This window comes from Raphanus sativus, chromosome 4, assembly GCF_000801105.2.
Source record: "Raphanus sativus cultivar WK10039 chromosome 4, ASM80110v3, whole genome shotgun sequence".
In the NCBI taxonomy this organism is placed as follows: domain Eukaryota; kingdom Viridiplantae; phylum Streptophyta; class Magnoliopsida; order Brassicales; family Brassicaceae; genus Raphanus; species Raphanus sativus.
In genome coordinates this window covers 13091419-13110103 of record NC_079514.1, presented here as the reverse complement: position 1 = coordinate 13110103, position 18685 = coordinate 13091419, and the positions used below count along the sequence as shown (strand labels likewise).

At 34.9% G+C, this 18685-nt stretch overlaps 2 protein-coding genes across 6 annotated transcripts; both read right to left on the bottom strand.

The window, feature by feature from the left end:
* Nucleotides 1–2151: 2151 nt before the first annotated feature.
* On the bottom strand, nucleotides 2152–5608 carry LOC108848503 (uncharacterized). 4 transcript variants are annotated; one of them, XM_018621889.2, is made up of 6 exons: nucleotides 5213–5608; nucleotides 5067–5140; nucleotides 4280–4585; nucleotides 4099–4182; nucleotides 3416–3708; nucleotides 2152–2382 (listed from the first exon to the last, which is right to left on the bottom strand). In XM_018621889.2, the coding sequence occupies exons 1-6, from the start codon at nucleotides 5543–5545 to the stop codon at nucleotides 2333–2335; spliced, it is 1140 nt and encodes a 379-aa protein (XP_018477391.2). In that variant the 5' UTR covers nucleotides 5546–5608; the 3' UTR covers nucleotides 2152–2332. The 4 variants fall into 4 exon arrangements, with proteins under 4 accessions (XP_018477391.2, XP_018477392.1, XP_056863879.1 ...); XM_018621890.2 differs by having other exon boundaries at nucleotides 2152–2364; XM_057007899.1 differs by having other exon boundaries at nucleotides 2152–2339; nucleotides 5213–5607.
* Nucleotides 5609–8464: 2856 nt separating this feature from the next.
* On the bottom strand, nucleotides 8465–11183 carry LOC108849729 (serine/threonine-protein kinase D6PKL3). 2 transcript variants are annotated; one of them, XM_018623329.2, is made up of 3 exons: nucleotides 10874–11183; nucleotides 9759–10591; nucleotides 8465–9479 (listed from the first exon to the last, which is right to left on the bottom strand). In XM_018623329.2, the coding sequence occupies exons 2-3, from the start codon at nucleotides 10574–10576 to the stop codon at nucleotides 8600–8602; spliced, it is 1698 nt and encodes a 565-aa protein (XP_018478831.1). In that variant the 5' UTR covers nucleotides 10577–10591; nucleotides 10874–11183; the 3' UTR covers nucleotides 8465–8599. The 2 variants fall into 2 exon arrangements, with proteins under 2 accessions (XP_018478831.1, XP_018478832.1); XM_018623330.2 differs by lacking the exon at nucleotides 10874–11183 and adding an exon at nucleotides 10703–10849.
* Nucleotides 11184–18685: the final 7502 nt, after the last annotated feature.

Below are 18685 nucleotides of genomic sequence, written 5' to 3'. Positions count from 1 at the left end.
ATATCTTTGTTAGATTCGGGTTAATTATGGGCTTCCAACTTAAAACCAATTGGCAATTAGTATATTGGCCATAACCCTTTATATATTAGTTAATGTCCCTTAGGATTCCCGATGTGGGATGTAATATCCCTAATACCCCTCCTCGAGATGATGGCTCTTATCGGCCAGAAATCTCGGAACTTTAAGACAGTTATACTCGGTCGAGCGAGTTAATTACGACCTATAAACCCGGTCGGGAAGGGTTAATATTAATTAGGAGTTTAGGGTATTTTAGGATCTGGGCTCTGATACCATGTTATATTCGGGTTAATTATGGGCTTCCAACTTAAAACCAATTGGCAATTAGTGGATTAGCCCTAACCCTTTATATAATAGTAGATTATTTCTTATATTTCCGATGTGGGATGTTTCTCATCAATACCCTCCCTCACGCTTAGACATCTAAGTCTGAAGCGTGGACAATGTGGGAATAACATCCACAGAGGGCCCAACATCGGTATAGTAACAGTAGTTGTAGTAAATTAGGTCAAAGGATCTTATCGCTCTGATACCATGTTAGATTCGGGTTAATTATGGGCTTCCAACTTAAAACCAATTGGCAATTAGTATATTGGCCATAACCCTTTATATATTAGTTAATGTCCCTTAGGATTCCCGATGTGGGATGTAATATCCCTAATAATCTTGAAACAAGTGTTTCATGCGAGAAGCAAATATCAAATTTGTAGGAAACAAAGACGGCAACAACATTGAAAACGGGTGAGAAATTAGATTCTTCTTCACACTCACCCACTTGCACTTATAAAGCTTGATTCTTAACACTACTAAACAAACCTCTTTGTTTTTGCTCATCGTACATTTGAATTAGAAACAACAGAGTTCTTTATAGGTAGTGTCATAAGTGTAGTGGTAAGCCAAGCCATGTTGGTGGTAGGAGAGAAAAATCTACATCTGATACTTAACAGTCCCATGGATGTCTATGGTGACCAGAAAAGGATCCAACAACTCATCGCGGAATTCCTGCTAATTATTGTTCACTTTGCACCCACCGAAGGCTCTGTGGAGCTCAATCTACCCCGGTTCTGAAACAAATGGCTTATACGTTCTCTGCTATACACACATGTAGTTTCATGTAACCTTTTGAAGCCTTGATATTTTTTGTTTGATTTAGCAAACAACGAGCACTGGGTCTGGGATTCATTACCACCAAAGAAAGTGCAAGACATGTTCCACAATAGCATATGGACGAGTCGTGAAGCAGAATCCTATTTCTATAGTAAATGGTGTCTTTAATAATGTTACTACTTAAACTTCTAAAAATTAATGACCAAACATTTGTAAATCCTTGGGATTTTAAGAGTATGGTCAATGGTTGTTTAGTAAAAAAAAAGCTTCTTTAGCTTCAGTATATAATCGGTTATCATAATTGTTTGCAAGTTGTTGAAAATTAGAATATTTATAAAATTTAAAGATATTTAATTTACCCGTTTCGTCACATATTAAAAAAAATTCGCTGAGTGTTTTAGTGCCGTCAACAAAAGAAAGTGTTTTTTTTTTTGAAAAGGCTTTCAACAAAACAAAAGATAGTGTTTTAGTAAGAAAGACTCTTGATGACATTTAGCAAAAAAAAAAGAAAGTCTTGATGACATCATGTTAGTACGTTACTCAACAAAATTTACCTCATCTTTTTTTTTTTATAATTGCCTCATGTTAAGTTACGTAATGACATAATTTTACAAAATATGTATGTCTGAGTTAATAACACTAAGCTTTTCATACAAAACAAACATATTAAAAGATTTACACCGCCTGAATAAAGTTATAAAAAATATTAAAATATGCTTAATTAGGAAATGTATTCCTTTTGGAATTTCCCAACCAAACTATAATCTATATAAATATAATTTCACGAAATCTATAGTGGAGCAAAAATTGGATTATGTAAAGAATAAATTCATGCACATCATTTAAACAAACAAAATCACCACCAACACGCATACCATTGTAGTCTAAACACTTTTCGTTTTCCATGGCTTTTTTTGCCTTGATTTGCTTTGTTTCATTTTACGTTACAAGAAATAAACTACATCCACATAATTACGCTGTTTAGATTAAAGAAGCTTGAGCAAACGGCATGGCAGAAAAAACAAATCAACGAAATATCACTCAATTTACTCTGAACAACATTAACAAACTACATGTCATTGACCAGTAATACGAAACTCTTTGTAACATTCGAAGGAAAGAACCAACGGCTTAATAAATAAGAACCACAACAGACCAAGCTTGGCACACACATGAAGCCTTACTACCTTGAAGGCCACTTTTTTAATTAAAAACTGCCACCATTATTTGAAGACAAATCTGTTAAACAGATACGACCTACAAGTTACAATTGACACCACCCAAACATTTCAATAAAGAGCCAACATGCATAATCTTATTACCCTCTGCCAAAGGCTCACAAATAACTGTTTTGATCAACAGCCAACTTCGAGAAAAAAAATACGCTTATGATGATCAACAGATGTAGGACGAAGTCGAACAAAAAAAATCAAAAGACAATTTTTTTATAAACAGTGAAAGTTATAAATTCAATGGTTCAAAAAGTAAAAAGAAAATATTTGTACATTTAACAATATTATACAACAAAAAAAATTATAGAACTAAGATAAAAGAATACTTAGATCATGAGTCTGATTAGTTGGGTTATAATGCAAAAAATTTGTAAGAGTTTAATTGCTTTATCCATATAGTTGTATATTTTTTAGCTGTAGAAAAATATTATAACATTAAAACCGTTGGTTGAAAGAAAATAATAAAATATGAACACAAAATAATAGGAATGTTAATTCAACCAATCCGACTACAATTTAACTAATTTTCTGTTCATTTTGCTCATCACCTTATATAAAGTTTTAATAAGAAAAATATTAAAAGTTCAATTTTGTAGAACAAAAATAGATGAATAGTTTAAAATAATTTCAAAATTTTCTGGAAATTTATTATTTAATAATAACTTAAAATATTTATATGCTAAAATATACATAGAAAGGTATAATTAAAATTAAAAATTAAACAAATACCCCGGGCGTAGCCCGGGCAACCTCTAGTAAATGATGAAATTATTAAAAGATTGATGTATCCAATTAAACCGATTCGATTAAAGCCAAAAGAACATATAAAAAAAGCAGGGGTGGGGGTTGGGGAAAAGCTAATATTTATTCAAAGGCCCCGTTTTGCCCAAACCGATATATCCCAGTAGACCAAATGATGGTTACGTGGTCTCAAGAGATCATATACCTCTCCATGTTTTTTCATTTCTTTTACTGCTATAACATCATAGCTACCAAAAATATAGTTTCATATTGTTGTAACTATCCTTGTAATGTATAGAGGAGTGTGGTTTCTTAACCTGACTTCCTGTAAATGCTGTAAGCCACGGCTATGGTTGCTACAGCACCTATTGCGGCAGCTCCCAACAGAAGCTCTTCTTTCTCAATTGTTCTGAACCAGTTCTGCTTCACGGATCCTTCTTTCTTGACTGGTTCTGGAGTTTGCTCTTGGCAACAAGAAACCCCGTTTGCACCTTGGCAACAACCTCCTGTGAATTCCTTCTTCTCCACTTGTACGCCGTTTCCGTTTTGGATTTTATGCTCATCCTCTTTCACAGCTTCCTCACCCTCGGGTATTAGTCCCATCTTCCCCCTGAAGCAGAGATTATATAGATATTGAAAACTGAAATACAGCGGTGAATGAACCTGAAAAGGTCCCTTGACAAGCTAAAGTGAGTGAGTGAAGAGTTACAAGCTTCCTAGTTCAGCATACAAAAACCCAGCCAAAGTACACATTACATGTTACCATTTGCTGTCTCATCTAGCATATCGTTGCAGTGTCATACTAGTTAAACATACTACGGACTTGCAACACATTGTAAATATAAGTTTTCTCAAACATCAGTTTAGGTTCCAACACGAAAGTATAAATCTAGTGAAAAGTTTACAAACATGGATGTCAGGTACATAAATTTATACCATAAACATAGGAAATGTAAAGCTGATTTAATAAGACATATCTACAACAAGCAGGAAAACAGACCTGGAAAGGTTTTGTATGATTTCTCCTTTTGCAATATGCTGATCAAGCATTGCAGGCACGTCATCAGGAGTCACATAACCATACCTAAATATTAGCAAAGACCATTCGATAATGCATAACATAAGATCCCCTGTTACAGTTCAGTTTCTTTTCTGACTTATAAAAGACATTTTTTTCTCACCAGTGACCAGAAACATTTCCAGCTGAGTCAGGGCTGAATACAATCAAATTCCCAGCATACTTGTGCCCACCGATATGAGAACACGGCTTAACGAAAACCTTTCCAGAGAGTCCACGGGAGCCAATCTCCTGCTCAAACTTCTCCATAAGAGCTGGTCCACAAACACCACATCTCTTGTCACGGCTTCCATGAGCACACACAAACACAAAAGAACCTGATAACTCTTCCTGAACCCCAGAGGTCCACGGTTTTCCATTAACAAGCACATCTTCCACAAAAGCATCCACATCAGTCTCCTTAATCGCCCTAAGAGAAAGTAAAAGGATGAGAACCAAGATAACAAAAAGATCCATAAACAACGCAGACTATGGAATAAGTGATCATATCAACACCGTGATTGGAAACTAGCTTCTCAGATCTAATCTCGAGTTTAACACCATCATCTGAGTATCTACAGTTTCTAAATGGTACCAGTCCATAGAAATCGAGCTACCTACCGAACAAGAATTTGAATCAACACATCTCCATTCGATTCATCTTAATCGCCCTAAAAGAAAGTAAGTGTCAAAGGATGATAACCAATATAACTACAAGATCCATCAGATTATGGAATAAGTGATAGAGAACGTAAGTCATGATCGGAAACTAGCTTCTCAGATCTAATCTCGAGCTTAAACACCATCATCTCTAAAACTGAATGACCTAAGAATCTACAGTTTCTAAACCAATCAATCGTAATCGAACTACCAAACACGAATTCGATCCTACTCTGAGAATCGAAACTCACTTGTATCTGATCATCTCCGGGAAAATCAACACATCTCCGTCCGATTCACCTCCACCGCACACCGTCAGGTTCGTCTACAACAAACATAACGCTCAACAATTAGCATCTACGAAAAACGAATCTAAAACGGTTTAGATGTATGCAACCTTAACGGCGAAATCAGCTCTGCGATCCTTGAACGACTTAGCGAAACGCTGCGGAAGACCTTCGGTTTCGACGCGAGGAAGCCAGGTCTCGTGGCTCTTGTAGCAGAGGAAAACGTGGCGACCGTACGGACCAACGGAGCCGGCGAGGGTGCCGGTGTACATCTCCTCCCGTTTGAATCCGTAGAGCTCGTCGTCCGATACCGGTGCAGCGTTAGATTTGTTATCTACTTCCGCCATTGAAGAGTACTTTAGGGATTCGAAGAAGAAGTAGAGAGGAGGAGAGTTGAAGAAGCGAAGCGATCGAAATGAAGGTGTGAGAAATTTCGTTATCATTTACTTATATTTTCTGGGAAAAAATGAAAGAAAAGTTTGGTTTGTATTTTTGTGGAATCTGAACAACCGTCGCTCTCCCATTCCCACGCAAATTGGGCCTGAAATTAAAATGACTGGTTGGTGATATTAAGGCATTGTATACCAACCACTTCTCACCGTCATTCGTTTTGCTAACCTACCTACCACTTTACTCGTCCGTCAAACTACGTCAGTGACTGACGGTTACTTTAGTTAGACTAATACTCTTGATTAATTTTTATCAATTAAGAATATAAATCCATTTTGCATGCTAGATTGGTAGGAAAAATACTTGGGTTCACCCCTAGAGTGAACCTTTATGATTTCGTTATTTCATATTCAATATCTTTTAAAAAAGGAAACAAAATATTGTCAAGTTTTATTATCTTTTTAAAATAAAAGATAAATAGAAAATAATATTAGTCGCAAAAAAAGATTTTATATTTAAAATACCGTCAGCAAAACACTAAACCCTAAACCCTAAATCATAAACTTTAAATCCATGGTAAATCCTTAAATAAATCCTAAATCTTTGAATTTAAAAAAAAAAAAATTTTTAACACAATCAGCAAAACACGAAACCCTAAACCCTAAATACTAAACCCTAAATCCTTGGGTAAATCATAAACCCTTGGGTAAATCATAAACCCTTGGATAAATCCTAAACCGTAAGATTTAGAATTTATCCAAGCATTTTGGATTTACCAAGGGTTTAGGATTTATCCAGGGGTTTAGGATTTATGATTTAAGGTTTAGGGTTTAGTGTTTGGCTGACGGTATTAAAATTATATTTTTCTAAAACGTATTTTTGTTCGCAATTAATATTAATTTTTATTTTTTAATTTAAAAATATTAATATAATTTGACAATATTTTGTTTCCTTTTTTAAAAGATATTGAATATGAAATAACGAAATCCTATTGGTTGGGTGAACCTAAAGGTTCACTCTAGGGGTGAATCCAAGAATTTCTCGATTTGATTGTTAGTTGCCTAACTATAACCCGGACAATTGTTTTTTCACAAAAATAAATTCTACTTTTGGAATAATTGTAAGAGTGGCTTTTAATTGGTTTTGTATCTATATCTTCACATTTCCTCCTTTTTACAAAAATCTTTCTATGGTAACAAATTTAATTGAAAAGAAATCTTGCCACAAATATCTTTCCATCAAAGCGATGGTGCATATATATATAGTAGGCAAATTGAAAGGAATCTGAAGAAGAAATGGTTGATTCCCAATCTCATTTAGTTTCTAGCAATGTTTTGAAAACCGACCCAGACACTGAACCGGACTACTTACCGGGTTATTGGGTCATTGGGTCGACTGCGTGTGAACCGCGGTTTAACAAATAAATTAATTTTATTATATAATAATATATTAGTTATGAAAATAAAAATATAGAAACTAAAGTTAATATTTTCTAAGTTTTTTTAAAACATAAAATAATAGTTTGGATATGTATATATTTTATGTTAAACAAATATTTAGAAAATACTTAACTTTATTTTTTATATATTCATTTTCATTTGATATACAAAATATAAAAAAATAGCTTAGACTATTAAAAAAAAATTGCAACTAATTAAGAGTTTTGACATCTAAAAGAATCAAGAATAAAATTCATAATATTTATGTATAATGTGAATAATAAATTAAACTTCAAATCCAAAATAAAGCAAAAGTAAAACACTATTGTGATAAATTGTCAATAAAAAAACTAACACTAAATCATATTAACTAATTTTGGTTAACCGAAAGAAACCTAATTTTCTATTGGAAATTTAGAATATAAAAGAGAATCTAAAAAATAATTAAAAGTTTTTAAAATTGTAAAAGTTATCTATTGGTTCAACCAGTGGTTCAACCGATATCGGGTTTCAGGTTTTAGTGAGTTTTTACGAATTTTTGCGGATTTTTAAATTTTAGATTTTTCACAAAACCCAAACCGGATTTATCTCGGGTCACCGGATTTAGTGGTTCAACCGCGGGTCCGGGTCGGGTTTCAAAACACTGGTTTCTAGTGTACCCCCATACCTACCAAACTGATATGTTATGGATCAATCTTGGACCGATGTGTGGACTCAAATGGTTAATGTAGGCAAATCAAAGACGTTGCATCAGTGGAGTTAAGCTGAGTACACAGAACCTCTACTCCTTTGGGTTATGTTATACACCTTGTGATATGTGTATTACATCGATTCAGCTTGCGATAGATAGAACAGATTTTCTCAAAATGAGTTAAGATCCTCCCAACTAGTCTTTTTCTAGCTCGTAGTTGGACAACTACTAGACATTTTTTGAGATTTGTCTACATCTAATTTATCGTATTTTTGGTGTATTTGCAGAATTGCAGGTTCACTTGCTAAATGCGCACAAGCATGAGACTTTTTTCCCATGTAAATCACGCAAAGCCAATAAAATACTCATCCAATCAAATTTTCTAACGACTAGTGTTGATTTAATATATTTCCGCCGTTTGAATAAAATGTATGTTTAAATTTTCTAACATATTAAAAAAAATTGATTACTAATGCAATGTTTTTTGTAACTCATTCCACATAGTTTTTAACCAATAGAATTCTAATAAACACAATTATGCTTTTGAAATTTACAATTTACCATAAACTAATACATTGAATTTTTTAAAAATATATACTTTTGAAATATTTTTTTCTAAAACATAGATATTTTCATAGAGGAGGGAATATACATATTATTCTAAATAAAAAAGGTTCCTTCAAATTTTTAGATTATTTTATTCACTTGAAGAAAGAACCTGATATCTTTGCGATTTCACAAAATAAAACTTGATTGACAAGCAAATGACATTTCCATAGTTGGATTAAACGAGACTTGTTTCGAGTATTTACAACTTCACCATAATGTGAAGGACACAACAATAGTCATCAAATCATCCACTAAGATAAAAACACATCACAAAACAGTCTAGACAATCCCCAAAAGCAAAGATCATTATACAATTTGAGTACCATACATGCTTGTCATAGAATCAAGACTGAGAAACACAGACAAATTCAGAAGAAATCAATCTCCAAATAATTACCAGAAGGCTTCACATCAACAGTTGGCGGCTTAACATCTCCTCGACTACGGCTACAACCATGTCCTTGACTCTGAGCAGCATTATCCATGATCTTCACCGGCTGTGGAACTTGAGGTGGGTTGGTGCATCTGATCAAAGCCCAGTTAATACTCTGAAAAAACGGGTGCTGCTTAATCTCAGTAGCTCCTCTCCTATAAGCCAACCTATGCTGAGGCTCTTTCACAAGCAACCCTCTGATCAAGTCCCTAGCCGCAAAGCTCACACTAGGATGCTCAGGAAACCTCAACGGCTGTCCAACCACATTGAACAGCGTCGCTCTGTTCGCGTCTCCTCTAAACGGTGTCTTCCCGAACAGAAGCTCGTATAGGAATATCCCGAACGTCCACCAGTCAACCGCGCTTCCGTGCCCTTCTCCTTTGATGATCTCTGGCGCTAAGTACTCGTGTGTCCCGACAAAGGACATGGATCTCGCGCTTGTCGGCTCAGCCATCAGCTCCGGGAGTGGTCTGACTTGACGTGCCGTCTCGTTTAGTTTCTTCTTGTTCTTGCTTTTGGATAAGAACCGTGGAGTGAAACACACCGGCTGGATGCAGTCTGGCTGAACGATGCAGCTCTGGCTGTCTACGCAGCTCGGCTGGATGCAGTAGCTTGAGGGTTTGGATTCGAGTGTGGTGGTTGCTGCGAATCGAACTAGTGTCGGAGAGACTGAACATCTCAGGGAGAGATCAAAGTCTGATAGCATTATGTGTCCATCTTCACGTACTAATACATTCTCTGGCTTTAGGTCTCTGTATATGATGCCAAGCATGTGTAGATACTCCATGGCTAGAAGCACTTCAGCAACATAGAATCTGCAAGAAAAACATCAAAATCACAGCTTTTTCAACAAAACGCAAACGTTATAAACTTGGAGAACACAAACCAACATCAAAATCCATTCTTTATTTAGCAAAACGCAAACGTTTAACCACAAGAACGCAAACGTTTAACCACAAGAACGCAAACCAACATCAGAACCCATACTTTTCTAGCAAAACGCAAACTGACATCAAAATGGAAACTTTTTTAGCAAACGCAAACGCTAAACCGTTAGAACGCAAACCGCAGTTTTGAGTTTGAGTTCTTGTTACCTAGCAGCATGTTCCGGGAAGTACTTTCCGGGCTGTTTCTGCCGGAGAGAATGCAAATCACCACCGGGACAAAACTCCATAACGAGACACGAGTGATTCTCCGTTTCGAAATGAGAGTAGAGAGTAGGCAAGAACGGATGATCCAACGACTGTAGTATCTCCCTCTCCGTCTGAGCCCTAACGAGCTTCTTCCTCGCCGCAATAGCTGCCTTCTCCATGACCTTCACGGCGAAAGTCTCACCCGTTCCGATCAACTCCGCTAAGTAAACAGTCCCGATGTCGCCTCCTCCGAGCCGCTTCACCAGCTTGAAGTCTTTAGCCTCGAGAGACGACCCGACCCGAGACCGAACCTCCTGGATCGCGACCCACCGCTTGTCGTTGTTAGCCCTGTGAGGCTTGTTGTAACCGGCACCGTTGCTGCTCAGCCCGCTCGAGCTGCTCTCGTCGCTCCCCGTGCTTCCTCTGTACGTCAACACACCCATCTTCTCGAGATCGATCCCTCCGACGCCGCCGAGCGTGCTCGCGCAGTCGCTGAAGCTCTGCTTGGCTTCCGTGTAGAGCGGTGCTGTGTAGAACGTGTTGGTCGGGCTAGGGTAGAACCTCGGCTCTGCTTGTTGTTTCTTCTTGCGTGTGATGTGAGATGATGAAACAGAGTGGTGTTGTAGAACTTCAGGGGAAGTTTCTGTTGTTAATAACGGCGGTTCTTGCTTCTTGGTGGCTCTTGAGTCGATGGAACGTGACGTAACGGAGGGTTTGGATTTGGTATGAGTGTTTCTTGGTTTGGAAGATGAAGAGGCGTGATCGGTTGAAGGATCCATTGAAGGTGTTCGATACTTCAAAACAGAGGAAAGAAAAAGTGGAAAAAAGTGAGATAAAGAAACGATTTTTATATTCAGATAATAAAGGAAACCTAGCAAAGATTAAGGTGACGTTAACATGATTACGTCTAAATCAAACCAAAGTTACTCAATGATTAGGGGTGTTGCTTAAACTTCATCAACCACAAACGATTCTAAGTAACCGCCGAGAAAGAAACAGAGAGAAATAAAAGCTTTTTTTTTCCCGCGAAAATTTCAGAGACAGAAACAGAGGAGATGAGAGAAGTGAAAAAGAACCAGCTTTTTTTTGACGTTGATCGAGAATGTTTTCTTCTTCGTTGACGAGTTAGTCTTCTTGATCCGATCCCATCAATGTCTTATCGAGAGAAAGAGAATCGATTAAAGAAAGGTGTAGTTGCTTTTGCTCTTTCTCTCCTCTGTTTTTTTTCTCTTCAGGTGAATGACGAAGACAAGAGGGGGAAATTAATAAGAAAAAAATAGAAATCTGTTCGTCGTTTATTGGGAAAGTTAAACTTTTTTACACTTCTCGATCTTGCGATGTTCCCTCTAAAGCAATGTTTCTTGCTTCTTTGCTTTCTTCTTTTGTTTTGTTGTAATTGTTTGTTTAGGAAAAGGCTAACTACTGTAATTAAGTAGGGAGCCGCTTCTAAGCACTAGTTATTAGTGGATTATATTATACACTCGGTAGTGTATTTGTTTATTTCTATGCTATCAAGTTCGAGTCATTAGTAGTATTTAATAGTAGGGTCGTAAACACATAGGGCCACCACATTAACTCCGGGCATATTCGATGAATCTTGAGTTCAAAAATTTTAAATATAAAAATTCACTGGTGTCTCTTACTGTGAATAGTTTTATATGAAAGTGTTAAATCCATTTTTTGGTTGAATGTGGTTTATATTTTAAGTTTTCTTTTGTGACTCCATAAAGATTTTCTAAAGAACTAAGAGGACTGTTTTGGGGTTACGTTTTACCACCATATTCATATGAAAGGCTCATCTGTATGTATCAAGTTCAGTTAATAGAAACAGTAATTGGTGAATCATTAAATATTTAATTTAATGGGTTAAATTTACCATACGGTGTTTGTCCAAAAATAACTACCATTTAGAAAGGGAAAAAGTTGATAAAAGTATGATGGAGTAACTACCTTCATCTCCTTTATTTACGGCGCACCAGCTATGTTCAGGAGGTAAGGGATCCTGAACATAACCTTACTAGTACAAGTGCTCAAGTTCAGACCGGAAACGGAAACGAGTTCCAGATGATGGACGAAGATGTTGCAGTTGAAGAACTGGTGGGGCCGCTTGAAAGCTTGTACATGTGTATGATCTAAGCAAGAATCTCTCTTTTGAACATACTCTCTTTGCATATATAATTAATAAGTTACAACTCCGGTCACTACAACTTCACTCATATTTTAGATGTAACATGTGACCTTGGCAGGTTAATGACACAAAACAATAGAGGTAACTTAGCAAAAGTATATTAAAAACCAAAAGAACTTAGCAACAACGACAGCTCATCATATCTAACCGAGTGCATCGTCTCTTGATTTCTCCTAGAGTGTGAAGGCAGTGGGCAGTGTGTCTATATATTGCTGCTGTAGCAGATGTTGTATAGATGCCTCTTAGCTACTCTGCTAAAAGGATGCTCATGCTCTCGTTCTGGATTCTCAAAGTCGGGTGTGTGATATACTCTGTCGGTTCTAAGATAATACTCAACTCAACCCGGCCCGATAGCGATAACCCATCATACCAACAATATGGGTCCATTCGTTTTTCTGGAAAGATCCAAACCCGACTCACACCAATTTTATCTGACCGGTTCGATTCAGGTTTCGGTTTAGGACTACATGGGCATGCCTAATTCTATAAACACCTTCGAAATGTAGACTTCATTCTTACATAGTTTTTTTTACTAAACTTTTTCAAATTAAATAAAAAGTATGGATTTTCATCTACAAGTTTTTAAAAAGTTGGTAACAAGAAAAGGGTTGAAAAACAAGCCCCTAGAAAAAGCTTTAACTAAAAAGCTTAGTAAAACGAGAACAAAGAAGATCATAACTAGTGATTGCGACTCCCACAACCACGATCATTCTTACATAGTTACTAAATGACTAGACTCATTTGATATATTTTAGGATTATATGGTACCTTACTTGAATTTAAATGGTTTCTTCCTTATGTTATTTTTGCATTGCACCAGCATCATTATTGGTGGGATGATGAAAAGTCCCTAATCTTTTTTTTTTTTTTTTTTGGTCATGAAACCATAAGGAACATCGCTTAATTAGGGGCTTTTTCCCATTTTTTCTCTCTTGATCCTAGTGCTCCCCCCTTAAGGGATGCTTTAAGGCATACCAATAATCATGTAAGAGAATAAACAGTAGGAAGGAACACCTTATTTTGTCTTGCCACAAGTTTTATTATTATTTGTTTCAGATACATTAATCCTCAATATAATTACACTAATCCTCAATACATTAAGAGTTTAAATAAACCATTAATCCTCAATGTTCAAACTTACTTTATGAACTCACAGAATGAATATCATTCCATATCAGTATTATTCATAAATCAATCTGAAGCATAACATTAGGTTGGCTCATTCCGTCATGGTTAAAGTTTATGACATATTCAAGAAAAATGTAAACTGAAGAATAAACATTAGGTTGGCTCATTCCATTACGGTTAAAGTTTATGACATATTCAAGAAAAAAATGTTTTTAGTTAATATTTAACAAAAAAACTAAGATAAAAATTGAAGAACAATTTTTTTAGGGATAATTTGCAAAATACCATATTTAGGATTTGAAATTTGAAAAATGCATTGCTTCTAATTTTTTTTTGAAAACTACACTTTCTTTAATGTGAATTTACTTTTTACCCCAATTTAGTATTTAAATAATTAATATACAAATTCGTAATTAATAAGAATATTATAATTATTGATGTTTAAGATAAATATGTGTTTAAAGATGAATATGTTACAATAACAAAGATATATAAAATAAATAAATTATGATATGGATTTTATTTTATTTTGTTAACTTTATTTAAACACAAGTTATGTTGCATTCTATACCAAATTTCTATTCTTCAAGTCATCATCTACCGATAGGTACCAAGTAATTCATGTATGTGTTTATTTTGTTTTACTTTGAATATGTAAAAGAAGAACACTAATTAACATAAAAGTTTTGACTTGTTAATCTTCTTTTTAACGTGGCATGAATACCATTAACTCATAGTGAAGTAATTTGCATCCCAATTTGCTGCTCTTGTATTCACTATGAATTTTCATGATTCTTTATTCATCTTCCACTCTCCTAAATTTCCAGCTAAATACAACATGGTTTTCTAAAAAAAAAGACAGAACTATTGTCAGAATAAAAAAGAAGCAGAAGAATTAGAAACTGAAATCTAATTCATGAATCAACAAACCTCTTGAAATGAGAGGAAGAATCTGTAAAATTAGAGAGAAAGGAAAAAAAATCAGAAACAGAGATAAAGAGACGAGAAGGTCTTGTGTTATTTTATTTTTTCAAAATAATATTTTTTTAAAAAATATATTAAAAAGATATGAGAAAGATATTGTGTAGTATATTAAAAAGATATTATGCATGTTTTCTAACGATTTTTCCTTTTTTAAAACAATTATTAAAAAAATATAATAGGAATTGAAAAATATTAAGATTGGGTAATTTGGTAAATTTATATATACATAAGTGTATTTTTCCAAATGCTTAAATCAAGGGTGTATTTTTCAAATTATAATCTTGTTGAAGTGCATTTATCCAAATTTTCCCATTTTATTTATTTATTGAAGAACATATTCTTTTAAAAAATCATTTAATTTTATTTTATTATATGCGGTTTTGAATCACTAATTGTTTCCACTTTTTCTTAAGTTTTAGCTTTTTATATTGGGCGAAATATGGTCACTAATTATTATTATTATTCTTTTTTATTTAAAAAAATTATTATTGGATGTTAATTCATCAAAAGAGAAAAAACAGTCACGTTGGATTACGCTTTAAATTCTTGAACTGATAATGTAGTTTGTGAGTGAAAAAAGAAGAATTTATGTACTTTAGTATAGAAACATACTAGGGTCAGTCCGGACTACGCCTGGGTTTTTTGCTCGGGAGCATATGACAAAGAGCTTTATAGTACTGGTTAATAATTTCTTTTTTTATGAATGTAAATACTATTTCAAGCAATGAAGTATGAAGGTTACAAAGAGTGGTTAACAAAATGTAAAACCTCAAGAATTGGTTCCATGGCAAAAAAGAAGAAGTAAAAGACATGGAAACAAATTCTACACTTGGTAGAACTGAATGTCTTACAAAAAGTTTAAAGCGGCTAAGGGAAAAAATCGCTTTCCCAAGTAAATGTTAGTACTATCATCATACTATACCCCATCATAGACACAAAACTATCCGAGTAACATGTTAAGTGAAAATATATAGAACAACAACAAAAAGATCCTTTGCAGAATCCTAGATTATACTGCCAAACCTCAGATTCTTTGGCCTCCTTTGTGATTCATCTCCTACTGATATCTTGATGAAGACCTTGCACAGAAGTGTGAGAGTGTCTGATTGTTCCTAAAAACCAAGCTCAATGCAGACACTTATCATTCAAACATCAAGCTCCAATTTCAATTTCTCTTCATCATAAGGACCACTGAAAAAATAAATCACATAAGGTCATAACTTTAGCTTATGAACACAGAAGAAGATGCTATTGACCAAGTATAACCAAAAACTAAGCAACTAAATGCTAAAATCATTAAAACACCTAAGAGAAATATGTTGCTAGTAGAACTATTTGGTCAAATCAGGTTGTATTAAAAAAAAAAAATTCCTTACAGTATTAAAACAACTGAACAACGTTCTATAGGCAAACTCTTTTCTATTCGAAAGAAAAGAAATCCTCTGTTTTTATGATTAACAAAAGAAAAGTTGGCATCTCTCTTAACTATTGATACAGAGTTATAGACATCGACAGCAACATAATCTATCATCTTCCACCAAAAGAAACAGCGATGCACATTCTTATACAGAATCTCACATAAAAAGGGAAAAGCAAACGAAATAGGAAGAAAGAAGCAAACCTTCAAAGTCTGAGGTTTGAGAATAGACAAATGGCTTGAACACAACTCCACGAAGACAGCCTACAATCATCAGCCACTTGCTTTAGACCAAAACATAGACACAAAGATATAAAAATTCAATTCTCTGTGAACATATAAAAGAAAAAACAACCTCTGGTTTCAAGATGCTGATTACTGCTTGAACTTTTCGACATGATTCCTATAACAAACAAAATAAAATAGAAACAATATTACAGTATTGTCCCATGATGAATGATTCAATGCTAATGAAGAAAAAAAACAAAGAGCTAAGCTGAGATCAAGTACTAAACCCATTCAAAAACTTTTTTTTTTTACTTCAGCAACTTGCAAGAAGCTAGGGGTTCCTTACTTGATTCCTAAAACCCTTACAGAAACTCTTCTTATTACACAACCAAAAACACTGTCCGAAACATTTATATCTGAAAAATACATTTTTAATAGATTTCTTGAAAATTTGACATGCAATTCACCAAAGACAGATCCTTTCCGCAAAAAAGGAAAAAAAAAAGAGAATAATACCTTTGAAGCATGAGCAGTCCCGATCAAACACACATCGCAAGATCCACCAAGACCCGCTTTCCCCTGTGGACTCGCACATCAATATCACAACGCTTTTCGCCAATTCCTCTGGGAGCTCCGCTTTCGTCGTCTCCGATGAACCCTCGCTGCCATCTGCCATCCGCCATCGTCTCCGATGAACCCTCGTCACTCATTCACTCGCCGCCATGAATGAGTGAGAATCGAAGAGAGGATGAGTTGGAAAGAAGAAATCGCACACCTATTTATACTGTGACACTACCGTCCTAAGATCGAATAAGAGAATTGAAGGCCACGTAGTGGATGAGTGACTGAAGGGATTCAATACAGAATTTTTACTCAGAGCGTTATGGTGTCGAAATCTGAATCGTCATCGGAGAAGAGAGTTGCGCGACATCGGTTTCGTCTAAAGCATATTAGGGTGACATAGACGATGATGTTATCTAGGGCCGAAATCGTTTACAGCACAACACCAAGGCCCATAAACATATCAGATTGAGAAGCCCATCACGCAGCACCTATAACTATAATAAAACGGTGCGTATCGACGTGTCAACCCTACAGTACGCGACTTTCCAGCCTGGCGATGACGTGGAGGGCTGTGAGGGATGGAACATTTTTTTATATAGATATAGATGCGACAAGGGTTATCCATTTGCACAAATTATTTGTTTCAAACCTCGATCTGCAGATAACATTTTCTATCATGAAACATATCCTCCTAACTCCTAAGTATTCGAGGTGTCTGGTGCATTGAACCAGCGTTGATAAAATTTTAATGGCACTATATTAGATCGAAAACTATACTCTCCTCCCTTTCTAGAACTATTACTGTAATGTCTAAATTCCATTAAATTAATTATGTTGAATGGATATTAACATTAATCAATTGTTGACAAAAGACCTCACATGGACGCACGTGAACGCTAGGCAACAAGTTAACAACTGGACGAGGGCTCTTGTCGTCCTCGGGCCCATTTTTTTTTCCCAGTGCATTCATTATAGGGCTTATTTGTGTAATAGCCATATTTTGAACAAATTAAGTAAGTAACATTGATTTTGACATAATGCAATGTTTGACATTTAAGTTTTAAATTGTCCGGTTTTGTCTTTACCTTTAACAAGTTTCCAGTCACAAATGAGAGAGTAAATGACGTCGTTCTTTTTTCTGTGGCTCTAAACAATTACATAACAACATAGCGTGTGTCCCACCCATATTTAACACGTATGATGTAACGATGAATAAAATTACAGACATTACTATTCTACGTATCAAATAGTATTGCTATTATATATAACAAATAATATAGATCATGATTTACCTGCTTCACAAATAACAATCCCAAACTTATATAAACTAAACTATATCAATTAATCACTAAACCCTATATGGAAATATAAACCCAAATCCAAATATCAGATATGAAAATAAGAATACTAGTATTACTTAGTAATCTACATTATGTGATAGTAAACTGTATAATATAGAACTCAAATTACAAAAAATTGCAGTTCCATTCCATGTACGGTAGAATAGAACCAGGAAAAATGTAGCTGCAATCAAAAGAGCATCTCACTAATTTCTCAACTTTTGAATTGTCTAAAATTAAATGATATTAGTTAATGATTTCCCCAATTTTAATCCCAAATTTTCAGAAACTAAACATAATCCAATAATTACTAAATCTTAAATGAAAATATAAACCCTAATCCAAATATTAAATAGTAGTATGAATTCAGAAGTTAAAGTGATATTAAACTGTCTATTGTAAAACATGAATGCAAATAAGATGTATTTCCATTTTATGTGAATCAAATAGAATATAAACGGTTAAATGTACTTTACATAGACACGATTATACTATTATTGGCTTCTCGTCTCACAGAAGTGAATGCCAGTCTATCCACCTTTCTGACCATCTTGCCTATCCAATTCACAAGGTACATGACCTTCACTTGAGTCTGCCGCCACTTGGGTCCTTCTTAACCTTAACATCATCTGCTTTAATTCCACCATTTCATGTGTTGTGCTTAAATAGATAATCATCACCAATTAGTGCAACCATGTTTTCGACAGTATCATCTTGCTTGTCTTTCAACCCACTCTATAAAAACTTTCTCCAAGATCGTCACGAAATGGAACAGAGGAATGAAACAACACGTTATTAGTATCTAAAACTAAGATTTTCCATCCTAAATACACTACAAAAAAAAGTCTACATTCATAGCACAATACTATAGCTCGTTTTACTGAACTGCTATCATAGAAAAGTTTGAAATTTTTGAATTCTACAACAGCATTAGATAAACGCTATGATAGAGTAAATGCTATGATATCAGTAAGCGGGAACTAATTTCGCCAAAACTTGAATGAAAATTAGACAAGCGCTAAATAGAAAACATTTTGGG